General features: G+C 37.4%; 1 protein-coding gene and 1 long non-coding RNA gene across 4 annotated transcripts in view; one reads left to right on the top strand and one right to left on the bottom strand.

Annotated features, from left to right (window-relative positions):
* The window catches only part of LOC131051799 (putative uncharacterized protein YDL057W), a 101648-nt gene that overhangs the window by 45636 nt on the left and 43065 nt on the right, over window positions 1-12947 (top strand). For all 3 annotated transcript variants that reach the window (XM_057986408.2, XM_057986409.2, XM_057986407.2), the window contains exons 4-5: window positions 380-501; window positions 9877-10044. In XM_057986408.2, coding sequence (XP_057842391.1) covers window positions 380-501; window positions 9877-10044 — 290 coding nt within the window. The remainder of the gene's footprint in view (window positions 1-379; window positions 502-9876; window positions 10045-12947) is intronic.
* LOC131051800 (uncharacterized) overlaps window positions 1-12947 on the bottom strand; it is a 101146-nt gene that overhangs the window by 42420 nt on the left and 45779 nt on the right. The window lies entirely within an intron of this gene.

Consider the following 12947-nt stretch of genomic DNA (forward strand, 5'->3'; position numbering starts at 1 on the left):
TTCATCAAATATCTTCACATGTATCAATTGACTTTGAGAAGTAACAAAAAACCATGCAAAATGTAGAAACATAAATCCACAATTGGTATACTGTATGCCTAAACTTCGGACCTATTTACAATCTGTTGCTCAAACTTAAATCCACATCTGCCTAAAAAATTTAACAGTTTTGCTTTAAGAATTAGGTAGCACATTTAGAAATGCTTTAAACCCAATGTTGCTGTTGTGCTTCCTGTGTGGATTTATCTTGATAATCTGAATGTTGAAGTACCAATTCCTTTAAGGTTTTACTTCTCTCAATTTTATTTTTCTTGTCTGTATTGTCTTGATTTTTTTCTCTGTACGAAGAAATGGATGTCTAAGCAAGAATACATAACAGGGAAAGTGGAGGCGAGTTTCTGTTTGGAAACTATTGGAATGAAGTTGAAGATCTTCGAGCTGTTGTGCTGTATTTCTCAGGAAAAGAGCGTAAAGTAAACACCATTATTGGACACAGTAAAGGTGATTCCTTCCAGCCATTGTATTATCAATTATGCATATCTTTCAGTGCTGGTAATGCCAGTTTTGGGAAAACTTGAATGTCATTCATTTGATTATAGTAAATAGTCTGAACTGCATAAGGTCCCAGAAGTCATAGTTTGTTTCTTTTGTTGAAACTTTTATGAAAATAGTAACTTAGTGGAAACCTAGTGAAAAATTAGGAGCACATGTTGAAGAGGTCTACTAAAGATAATAGGACGAAAATAAATCATGTTTAAAAGCTATTCCTGGTTAGTAGAAACATTAGTTCCAGCAGAATCTAGTGAAATATGGGAATTTACTGTTGATAATCAATTTCAGACATCATGAATTCAGCTATAAAATTTGTAGATAATAATTTTCAACTCAAAACCAATACGTTTGTTTAAATATTAAATTAATGTTGTCCAGTCAATGCCACTTTTCTGAATTAGAAGAAGGTAAGAGCTTGTTAGTAATTGGCATCAATATGTGTTATGATTCATAAGTATATAACTTGTTCCTGTTGGTGTTGGAAATAAGCCACACCTGGACCGACGATGGATTGGTCCAAGAGGGGCCAGTAGCTCAGTGGTAGAGCACTCTAGCAGCGATGGTGTTAAGTTTTAATGATCAGATTAGATAGACAGTGAATCAAACACAAATGCACAGAGTTACCCTGGGAAAACCTTTCCTCTCGAAGGTGAAAAAACCCAGCAACGAAATGTGTCTTTATTGTCTTAGTTATGTCAAGTGATTTTTCATGTGTCTTTATTGTCTTAGTTATGTCAAGTGATTTTTCAAGAAATTTGCTTCACACTTGAAGCTATATATGTATTACAACAGTTTGCTATAGAGAAAATCCAATCTGCAATATAGAATGTATGATCTGCAATGAACTCGATCTTCCTTGATAAATTCTCAAACTGTCGTGAATGAATATGAACTGCTGCTATTCGATATGCTGAAGGATGATATACAATTTGAAAATTGAAAATTATTTTTGGGATCCATACCTTCTGCCCAGTCAGCAGCGCACAGTCAGTAGCACCCAGTCAGTGCCCAGTCAACATTTTCTTTGGAAATTTTTAGACCCCTCTCCGTTGAGCAGTTTGGATTTTTGGGTCAACTTTGGAGGCCCATAACTTGCTCAATTTTGCTCCTTTTTGGGTGCAATGTTTTTTGATTTGGGCTAATTTTTCGTGCTCTTCGCAGTGGTGTGGTTATTTTCTGGTTTTGGTGCACAGGGTTTTCGAAATTTTTAGATTCTCTCAGCTGTACCTGTCCAATCCTCAATTCTGCAATTTCAAAGGCCTCGTTTGAGCTCATATGGCTTCCTTTTCAGGTGCTGTTTTTTTGAAAGTGCATGGTTTTTCATCTACTTTCATAATCTATGATCAGATTTCAGAGATTTTAAGTAGAAATTGTACTTTCAGATATTGGTCTTATTTGGCCTATTTGGTACTTGTAAATTGCTTGGATCTTAGTTTAGATCTCTTGCATTATTAGTTTGAATCTCTTTTGGCCTTATTGAGGCAGTTGTAAAATTGAAATCAGAAGTCCACTTTGCCATTTTTTGCAAGTGGCCCATTGTACATGCACTAAGTATAAAGTGCCAAATCATCACTTTTGGGGGGGTTCTTTGATTGAGTGAATTTAGGGGGGTGTCTTGTGTGATTGTACCTCTCTTTCCTTGTGCTCTTTCATTTTTTTTGCAATGAGTCCTCATAAATTTCCACCTTTAACTCCACATAATTATGCATCATGGAAAATTAAAGTATGGAGCAAATTAATGGAAAAAGGTCTCACGCATTACATAGATGGAACAATAGCAGCACCATCTGATCCTAAGGCTGATCCTAATGCTCAGTTAGAATGGCTCACTAAGAATTGCATGGCTCTTGGAACTTTGCGCAAGTATGTATCAGATGACCTCATCTTTCATATTGAGAAGTGTATTACAATCAAAGATGCTTGGGATATGTTTCAGAAATTGTATGGTCAAGTTGATGAGATCAGAGGTTTTAAGATTGACAATGAGCTCACCAACTTGGATCCCAAGAGTTTTGATACAATCCAAGATTATGTCACCAAAGCAAATGAGCTAAGAGCAAAGCTTAAGGATTGTGGAATTGACAAAAAGGATGCTCAGTTGATATTCAACTTGTTGGACAAGCTTGCACTAGAATATGCAGCATTTGTGTCTAGCTTCCAAACTCATCGTTTGACAGTGGGGAGTTCCTATGTTATGCCTTCATTTGATGCTTTCACAGAAATGTTGATATTGGAACAATCTAAGTTGTTGAACGTGGGGCTTCTCAAGTCTTCAAAGTCCAAGGCTTTGGTGGCTAATCAAGGGAATTAAGGAAGTCAAGGCAAAGATTCCAACAAGAAGAAGCAATCTAAGTCACAACCACAGCAGGAAAAAGGACAATCATCCTCTCCATCACAAGGCGATTTTTCATCCTCTTCCAAGAAGGGGACACCACCTAAGAAGGATAAGCCAACTTGTGCATATTGCAAGAAGTATGGTCATGATGAGCATCGATGCCACACAAAGCAAGTTGATGAGTTAACTAATCTTCTTAAGAAAAACAACATCAACTGGCCATCCGCCTACACAAAGAAGGATTCGTCTCCTTCCTCTTCCTCACAGTCTAAGGGAAAAGGGCAAGCATTTGTGGCTACAACAAGTTCTTCACAACAGTGGATACTTGACTCAGGTGCCTTATATCACATGGGTTCTACAAAGGAGCAGTTTTCTTCATTGGAGCCATCTAAGGTATCTCACATTTACATAGGTGATGATACACAAGTAGAGGTTGAAGGGAAAGGTTCAGTTGACATGGATGATGGAACATTTGAGAATGTTCTCTATGTTCCTAACTTGTCTACCAACCTTCTCTCTATCTACCAAATCACTCACTATGGGAATGGGAAAAAGGTTGAGTTTACACCAGATTTAGTTGTGGTAAAGGAAAATGATGATGATGCCTTGGTAGTAGTGGGACAAGTCAATGACAACTCAAGGCTTTATTCATTCTCCCACTTTGTGCCAAGTTCACCTTCTAGGGCCTTGCTTACTCATTCAAATTCCGAAAGTAAGCTATGGCATGAGCGGTTTGGTCACCTCAACTACCGCTATCTTCAGCAGCTCAGCACTAAAGACATGGTCATAGGTCTACCTTGAATCAGTTTTTCAGAGGGTGTATGTTCAAGTTGTTCCATGGGCAAGCATCCTGAGGAGAAGTTTGATAAGGGGAAAGCTTGGAGAGCTTTGGAAGTTCTTCAACTTGTTCACAGCGATGTAGTAGGTCCATTTCCAGCACCTTCATTTAGCAAGGCCTGCTATGCCCTCACCTTCATTGATGACTACTCCCGCTTCACTTGGGTCTACTTTCTTATTCATAAAAGTGAAGTATTTGACAGATTTCAAGACTTCAAGACTCATGTGGAGAAGCAATCCAGGAAAGTGGTGAAGATTCTTCACATAGATAATGGAAGGGAATATGTGAACAAAAGACTTGAGGATTTTTGTATATTTGAGGGGATTGATCTTCAGCATTCTGTCGCATACACTCCACAGCATAACAGAGTTGCAGAACGCAAGAATAGAACTCTCAAAGAAATGGCTAGCTGTATGATACATGCACGTTCTCTTGATCCCGCCTTTTGGGCAGAGGCTATCAGTTGTGCCACACACATCCAGAATCGGGTTCCTCACAAAGCTTTGCAAGGTATTACTCCTTTTGAGGCTTGGGCTGGTAGGAAACCGATTGTGAGACATTTCAGAGTCTTTGGGTGTCCAGCATGGGCTCGCATACCTCCACAGAAACGCAAGGCATTGGAACCTCAGAGTCGGCCTTGCATATTTGTTGGATATCCTGAGGGTGTTAAGGCATATAGATTGATGGATCCTGAGACACATGAGGTGTTCATTGAGAGGAGTGTTCACTTTGAGGAAAGCTCTCCTAGCTTAGCCTCTCTACCTCCTCCACCTTCCTCCATTGTGGATAGTGATGCTAGTGATTCAGATGATGAGACTCCTTCAACTCCGACTCGCAGGGTTACACCTCCGCAGGGTCCACTTGCAGTTGAGGAGCCTCGTTCTCCATCTCCACCTAGACCTCGTTGGGCTCGACAGACACTTGAGTCCGCGGGTTCTCTTGTTGGGGATCCTTCAGATACACGGAGAACTCGATCACAACATCAGGATCTTCCACATGCATTCATTGCTACTGCTTCCGATCCACAGACATTTCGGGAAGCATCAGGGGTTCCTGAGTGGGACCAAGCTATGGAGGAAAAGTATAGTTCTTTCATGAGGAACAACACATGGGATTTAGTCCATCTCCCTAAGGGGAGAAAGATGGTTCGATGTAAGTGGATCTATCGGATCAAGTATGCTGTGGATGGTAGTGTGGATAAGTATAAGGCTCGACTTGTTGCGAAAGGTTTCTCTCAGGTTGCAGGTGTTGACTATATTGAGACCTTTGCACCCGTAGCCAAGATGAACTCCATTCGCTTGACACTTGCTATTGTTGCAGCTCATGGTTGGGTTGTACATCAGATTGATGTGAAGAGTGGTTTTCTTCATGGTGACCTTGATGAGGAGATTTATATGGAGCAGCTGTAGGGTTTCATCCAGGATACTTCCTTGGTTTGCAGACTAAGGAAATCTCTCTATGGCTTTAAGCAGGCCCCCAGGGCTTGCTATGCCAAGATGGATTCCTTTATTCTCTCAGCAAGGTTCACCAGGTGTCATTCCAATCCGAATGTCTATATTTTGCGACAGGATGACTCTCACTTGATCCTTGTGCTCTATGTTGATGATTTGATCATTACAGGGAGTACCGCATCCATCATTAGCAGGGTCAAATCTGCTTTGCATGACAGATTTGCTATGACTGACTTTTGCACTACTTTCTCGGGATAGAGATTTCACAGTCACCTTCCGGGATTACACTATCGCAGCCTAAGTATGCTCTTGATCTACTTGCACGCTTTCATATGGCTGATTGTAAGCTTGCACCGACTCCCTTTCTTTCCGGAGTCAAGCTTGAGGCTCAGTGTTCTTCTCCACCAGTTGATGCCACTTTGTATCGTCAGCTTGTGGGTAGTCTCATCTACTTGACCCGTACATGCCCTGATATTTCATTTGCAGTTGGCATGGTTTCTCGCTTCATGCAGGAACCACATGAGCTTCATTGGAAAGCCGCCAAACACATCCTTCATTACATCCAGGGTACACATCACTATGGGATTCACTATGCAGCAGGCACAGGACTTCGCTTGGTTGGTTACACAGACTCCGATTGGGCTAGCGATCTTGATGATCGTAAGTCTACTTCCGGTTACAATTTTCACCTTGGTTCAGGCCCCATTTGTTGGCAGAGCAAGAAGCAACATGCTATTGCTCTCTCTTCGATTGAGGTTGAGTATCGAGGTGCTGTTAACGCAGCGACTGAGACCATTTGGCTCCAGCAGATTCTCATAGAGTTTGGGTTCACCACTCCACGACCGACAGTTCTACATTGTGACAATCAGAGTGCTATTGCAATTTCGAAGAACTCGGTCCAGCACCAGCGGACCAAACACATCGAGATTCATATGCACTATATCCGAGAGCTCATTTAGGAGCAGGTCATTGATTTGTAGTATTGTCCTACAACGGAGCAGGTTGCTGACATATTCACCAAACCTTTCACTGAGAGGAAGTTCCAGCAGTTGCGAGCTCTCTTGGGGGTGTAGGATGTGTCATTAGGGGGGGTCAGCTGACTTCTCCTTCCTCTCTTATGGGGGGGACTTTTTCCTCTTTGAGGTTTTGTCCTTCTCCTTGAGAGTCTTTTGTACATTCATCTCTTTTTTGGGGGGGAGTTTTTTCCCACTGGGTTTTCTCCCTTTCTCCGTTTGTGAGAGATTGCATTGCATAGTTTTTCTCGCATTTGCATATTGTACATGGGTACCTATCATGGCCTAGTAGCCGGGACCCATCTTGCATTGTTGACTTAAGTCTTCATTCCCCTAAGTTGCACTTAAGGGGGGGTGTTGGTGTGAATAAATATTTATTATGGATATTATTACACTTTACTTAAGTTAACTTAGGATAATGCATTTCTTCGTAGTTTGGATTTGAGACACTTAGGGAAGTGTGCACATAGGGATAGAGCTTGTAGGAGAAATTTCACCTTTTGTGGTCTTATTTTGCTGTTACACTCCACATTCGGTGGGTCATCCACCTCTTGTGGAATATTATATTATTTCTCCTACCTACCCCTAGTATTTTTTACCTACCCTTGTTTCTCATTGAGCCACATGTCATGATTGTGTGCTCGTACATCCATATGGCCTTGCCTATATAAGAAGGCCTATATTCATTGTATTGGGGAATCTAGTTGATCATTTTCATATTGATGAGAATACAGTTTGTTCTTGTCATTCTTTTGTCTCTATTTTTATACTTTTCATTGTGCCCTTGATCTTGGCAAAATCTCACACAGACTTTTGATCACAATGAAACAACTATTTTGTTCCTTAAAAGGCCTCCTACATTAGGCGATGAGAAAATTGCACAAACTGCAAGAGTGTGAATTAAGGAAAAAATTAGAAAGACTATTCAACAAATAAAAAGATAAATGTCACCTAATCTGCCTTCCTTTGATACCATTCTAGATTTTATAAAGGTGTGCAATATAAATCACATTGGAACAAAACAACATTATAATGACACAAAATTTAATATGAATAAGGTACAATTTTAACATTCCAGTATTTGAATTCTATTAGCTATCCAAATGGAAGAAAGGAGCTATATCATATAGCCACACAGTTTCCAAATTTGATAAGGATGTGCAAAAAGAAGAAAACCAAAAAATAGGGATTTGGTGTCAAAATGTCCAAATCCAAGAGAATAAAGAAAAAGATGAATCTCATGTAAGGAGAATATATGAGCTCATTATCCTACCCTACCTAAGTAATAAAAAGAATTTACTTATGTAAATTTAATATAATAGGTGGAATTAATAATCACCAACAACTAGTTTCTATGAAAAATCATGCATGTGATTCACTTCTAGTTTGTGATAATGCTGCAATATATACTTGTAAGCACCTTTATTGTGCAACATGCATTCCCAAAGAGCGATAGTACCTTCTAGTTTTAGGCAATTACTTTAAGTGATACATTCTTTTTCAATTATGGTTTAAACCAAAGTTTGCAAGCTTGGACTTGACAGACCAAAAAATTCCAACTTAGCAAAAAGCTTGGCAACTTAAAAAATACATAAATTTTATGCAAAATACAACTACGAAATGCTATTAAATAATTTTTTAATTATAAAGCCAAAAAAGCAACATTTTTGGAGTGTTCAATCCACATTTTTCTTGCATGGTGTGTGTCAAGGGCCCAAACTTGCTGTGTACCCACCAACAAATCAAGTGAAGATTGTCTAAAACTCACCATGAAACTTTTTTGTTGGTTAGTACTCGGCAACTCGCTGAGTTTGCTAACTATGGTTTATCCCAGTATGATGTGTATATATGTGTGGTCAGTTGCTACCATTGTGCTTATCCTGTGACATTGCACTTTACTGTTTTATCTTGCTCATTCAGTGGGCTTATTTATTTTGGATGTGTGGTAACCCCACTAACTATTCAACATATCTCTTTCTTTTATTGCATATTTCAATGGGATTTGTGTTGATCCTAAAATAAACTGTTGGTAAAACATTCTCATGGTGTTGGATCTGAGGAGAATAGCTCCGTACCTCTGACTATTCTTGAGCACTTGTGATCATTTGCAGATCTGTTTCCATCATCCAAAAAGAGAGACAGGGATATTGGTTTGCATGAGGAATTACTGCTTGAAGAGAATGAAAATTGTCTTTGTAGTCACATTCTCTATCAGGGTTCGTAATTATTTATAGACATACTATTACTTAATGCATGAGGGTTTGTTCACTTAAAATATTGAATCCCCAAATCATGTTGCCATGTATGGGTTGTTAGACTAGTCCATGTAATGATCTTAGATGTAGCTAGTAATTCATATATACTTGTAAAGGTACATTGACATAGGAATACATTTATGACTTTAAAACATAACATTGTGTTCTATTAAAATTAGTAGTTAGCTTTGTAGTTAATGATTAGATGACAATTAGTTGGTCATGCCTCTCACACAGATGTATTCACCAATTGCAGTTTCTAATTTATTTGATGAAGTTTTCTGCTTTTTCTCACTCTTCTTTCTGAATTTGAATGTGTTCTATCTATTTAAGCATTTATTAGTGGGACTACTACCACAGCGATTCTTTTGCTGCAGGTGGGCCAATTTAATGTGTGTAAAGTAGAAACACACAAAAAATTGAATCTTTCACTGAAATATGGAGCAGCAGCCTTTCATGAAGGAGAAAATAAGATATGCATAGTAGTGAGGTGCTAAACACAAGAGATAGTTTCAGGAAAATTGTGCCAAATAGCAGCGGAGTTTAATCATTTTGATAATTTTCTCTCAAACTATTAACTTGTATTTAATCTGAATCCTGGAAGTGCTGTAGCAGAGTGGAAAATTTAATCTTCCATGGGACCATTTCACAGGGAAAGTGCTTCTGAATTTTCTCAGCAGCAAGTGTTGTGCAATGCCAGATTGCCCCCTCTATGGAACCACTAAGAACAAAACATCTGTTGGAAACAGATGCTACTTCTAGGTGCTTCTGGGAAACCCCATCTAGTTTAAAAATTTTCGTGGTCATAGCTTAGGTTGCAAGCCATTTTTTTTATGTTTACAAATTGTTGTAGAACATTTATGGAGAGATCAACAAGATTGTTTTCTGGGTATCCCAATCTCTTGGCTTCCATGGATGCATTATTTCGCCTTTTGGCTCCATTGAAAGTTCAGTGCAGGCAAGCAATTTTTAAAGCTTTTCTTTCCTACTTCAGCCTTGCATCTTCAAGATGCTTAATGTTTTTTGGTTGGGACATCCTAATCACCCCCTCATTCCTAATGGAATACTGGTCTGCATTGGGCTGGTCATGACCTTCCTTCTCATTTATATCACTTATTCCAAGAATACTTTGTAACACCTGTTCTCTGACTTTCTCACTGGTTTGCAAATATGGCAGATTTATTGCAGGTTTATAACATTATATGAAAAAAGACTTTGCCTCACTCTTCATATCATGCATGATTTTACAGTCTATTAATGTCTTTGAATTCATTTTATGTAGAATTTATGTTTGTTTTATTTAATACTTGAAACTAGATCTCTCATTTATTTGGGCATACTTATGGTTTAACTTCAACCACTGAAAACAGTGTTTATGAATGCTTTGTAAACCTGACTACTGAGACAATTTTTTCAATATGTTGCTTTATAGGAGGCAATGCTGTGTTACTTTACGGTTCCAAGCATCATGATATTGTTGGGACTATTATCAATATTAGTGGACGATATGACTTGACAAAAGGCATAGAAGATCGCTTGGGTAAAGATTTTGAACGTAGGATCAATGAAGATGGATTTATTGATGTTACAAATAAGGATGGTAAGCAATTGCTAAATTTTTTGTTAATATAGTAAAAGCATTTTTAATAATTTCCTCAGCCTGTGATCAGATGCTGAATAAATGATATTTCAAGAAGACCGTAAAAGGATTATAAAATTGAAATTTTACTAGAGCCCATGGAACATTGACCAAGCAAATACCTTTATTTTGATGGTTATACATAGTTACATCCATTTCTTACTTGGAAATAGTGGGACTTCTGAAAGGAAATGAAAGAGCAAGGAAAGGAAAATTAATCCAAGAAAGTTTATGATGAAGTAATTGTTACCATGAGAAAAGCAATAAACTTGGAGCATCACCCAAATGTGAAGAAGGAGGCACAAGAACTTTTGAAAGGGGAAAAGCAAAGAAAAACCCCTTGTGATATTATGAATGAGGCAATGCCTAAAAATGAAAGAGAGAGAGAGAGAGCAAGAAGCTCTTTACAATATTGTCATTAAGAAGAAATGAGAGAGGAGGCATCTCTTAAATAGAGATGAGGAGAGGAGTTACAAAGTAACTCCAAATCTATGAATGCCACCATTCATAAAATGTGTGTGCCATGTGTTCACATCCTCTTATGGAGGAAATCTAATATTCCTTAATAAAGGAAAATAAAAGAAATGACTTGTCCTCACACATGTACTAGAGGACAAATTACATGTAGGAATTCCAAAGGAATATCCTAAATTAAATAAAAATAAACCTAAGCTAAGTAAAGATTAAATATTCTAACACCCCCCCTTAAGCTTTACTTGGGGAGCTTACATCAAACCCTGCAATGGGTTGTAATCCAAGATTTTTACAATGAAATTGGAATTTTTCTTTACAAAGTGGCTTGGTCAAAATATCTGCAACTTGGTCTTCCCCCTTGCAATAGAGGAGTGAAACTTGCTTGTCTTCAATTTGTTCTCTAATAAAGTGGTGTTGGAGAGCAATGTGTTTTGTCCTTGCATGGAAAACTGGATTTTTAGCTAAGGCAATGGCACTTTGGTTGTCACAATACAAGGGAGTTGGTTCGTGTTGAGGTAGACCCAAATCTTCAAGTAATCTTCTAAGCCACAAGACTTCTTTGGAAGCATTAGTGCATCCTTTGTACTCAGCTTCAGTGGATCCAAGAGAGGTAGATTGTTGCTTTTTACTATTCCAAGAAATTGCTCCTGAACCAACAAAGAAACAATAACCACAAGTAGATTTCCCATCATTGGGATCTCCACCTAGATCGGAATCAGTAAAACCTTTTAAAGTAAAATCAGAATTTGCATCATAAAACAAACCTACATTAATTGTTCCTTTAATATATCTTAAAATTCTTTTAGCAACTTTAAAGTGTGTTTGTTGAGGTTTAGACATAAATCTTGAAACCAAACCAACACTATAAGCAATATCGGGCCTAGTAAGAGTTAAATAATTTAAACTTCCAACTAATTGTCTATACAAAGTAGCATCAACAAGAGGAGTTTGCATATCAAGCATTAACTTAGTGCCTAATTCAATAGGAATTGAAACATGATGAGCATCATTCATTTTAAACTTATCTATAAGATCTTTAGCATATTTACTTTGAGATAAGAAAAGTCCTTTAGAGGTTTGCCAAATTTGCATTCCTAAGAAATAATGTAAAAGACCTAAATCAGTCATTTGAAATTTTTGATTAAGTTGAAACTTAATATCAGAAATCAAAGTATTGGAACTTGAAGTAAGAATCAAATCATCCACATACAAGATAATAATTATAATATCATCTTCACTATGTTTAATATACAAGTTAGGATCATTTTTACTTCTAATAAAGCCTTGAGAAAGAAAGAATTCATTAATCTTTGAATACCACTCCCTAGGAGATTGCTTTAATCCATAAATTGATTTCTTTAATTTACAAACTAAGTGTGCATTACCTTCTTTAATAAAACCAGGAGGTTGAGACATATAAATTTCCTCATGTAAATCACCATTAAGAAAAGCACTTTTAACATCCATTTGGTGAATAGGCCAATTCATTCTAGAAGCTAATGCAAGCACAAGTTTAATTGTAGGCATTTTAGCAACAGGAGCAAAAGTTTCATTATAATCTAAGCCTTCAATTTGAGAAAAACCTCTAGCAACTAATCTAGCTTTAAATTTACTAACTTGATTATTAGCATTCAATTTAGTTTTATAAAGCCACTTGCAAGAAACAAGATTTTTTCCATGAGGCAAGGGAACTAAATCCCAAGTTTTGTTAGAAATTAGAGTATCATATTCTTCCTTCATTGCTTTTTGCCAATGTGGTTGATTGTTAGCTTGATCAAATGTTTTAGGATCATTAGAATTCATAATAGTAGTCATTAAAGCATAATTACAATAATTAACTCTCCTAGCTTGAAGTTTATCCATTCTAGCTAAGTATTCATCACTATCTTGAATTAAAGATTTAAACCATTTAGGTACTCTTTTAGAAGTAATGGATTCATCACTAGAAGAAGAGTCATGAGGAGTAGAGTTATTATTATCATCATCACTATCACTAGAAGGAATAGAAAGAGATGCATTAGGAGTAGGGTTAAGAGAAGGAGGTTGGTCCTCCACAAGCACAACTTTGGTTTGACCAAGTTCATCATCCTTCACTTTAGAACAATCATGAATGCCTTTTTCTGCAATACAAACATCTCTTGCAACTTTTACCTTGTTAGTAATAGGATTGTAAACTCTATAACCTTTAGTATTTTCATCATAACCAACAAAAATAAAAGGAGAAGATTTAGCATCTAATTTTTTTCTTTTCTCCTTAGGTTTGTGAACATAAGCTATGGAACCAAAAATTCTTAAATTCTGCAAATTAGGCTTTCTACCAGACCAAGCTTCTTCAGGAGTTTTATCCTTTAAGGCTTTGGTAGGTGTTCTATTAATTAAATATGTTGCAC

This window comes from Cryptomeria japonica, chromosome 1 (genome assembly GCF_030272615.1).
Source record: "Cryptomeria japonica chromosome 1, Sugi_1.0, whole genome shotgun sequence".
Lineage (NCBI taxonomy): Eukaryota > Viridiplantae > Streptophyta > Pinopsida > Cupressales > Cupressaceae > Cryptomeria > Cryptomeria japonica.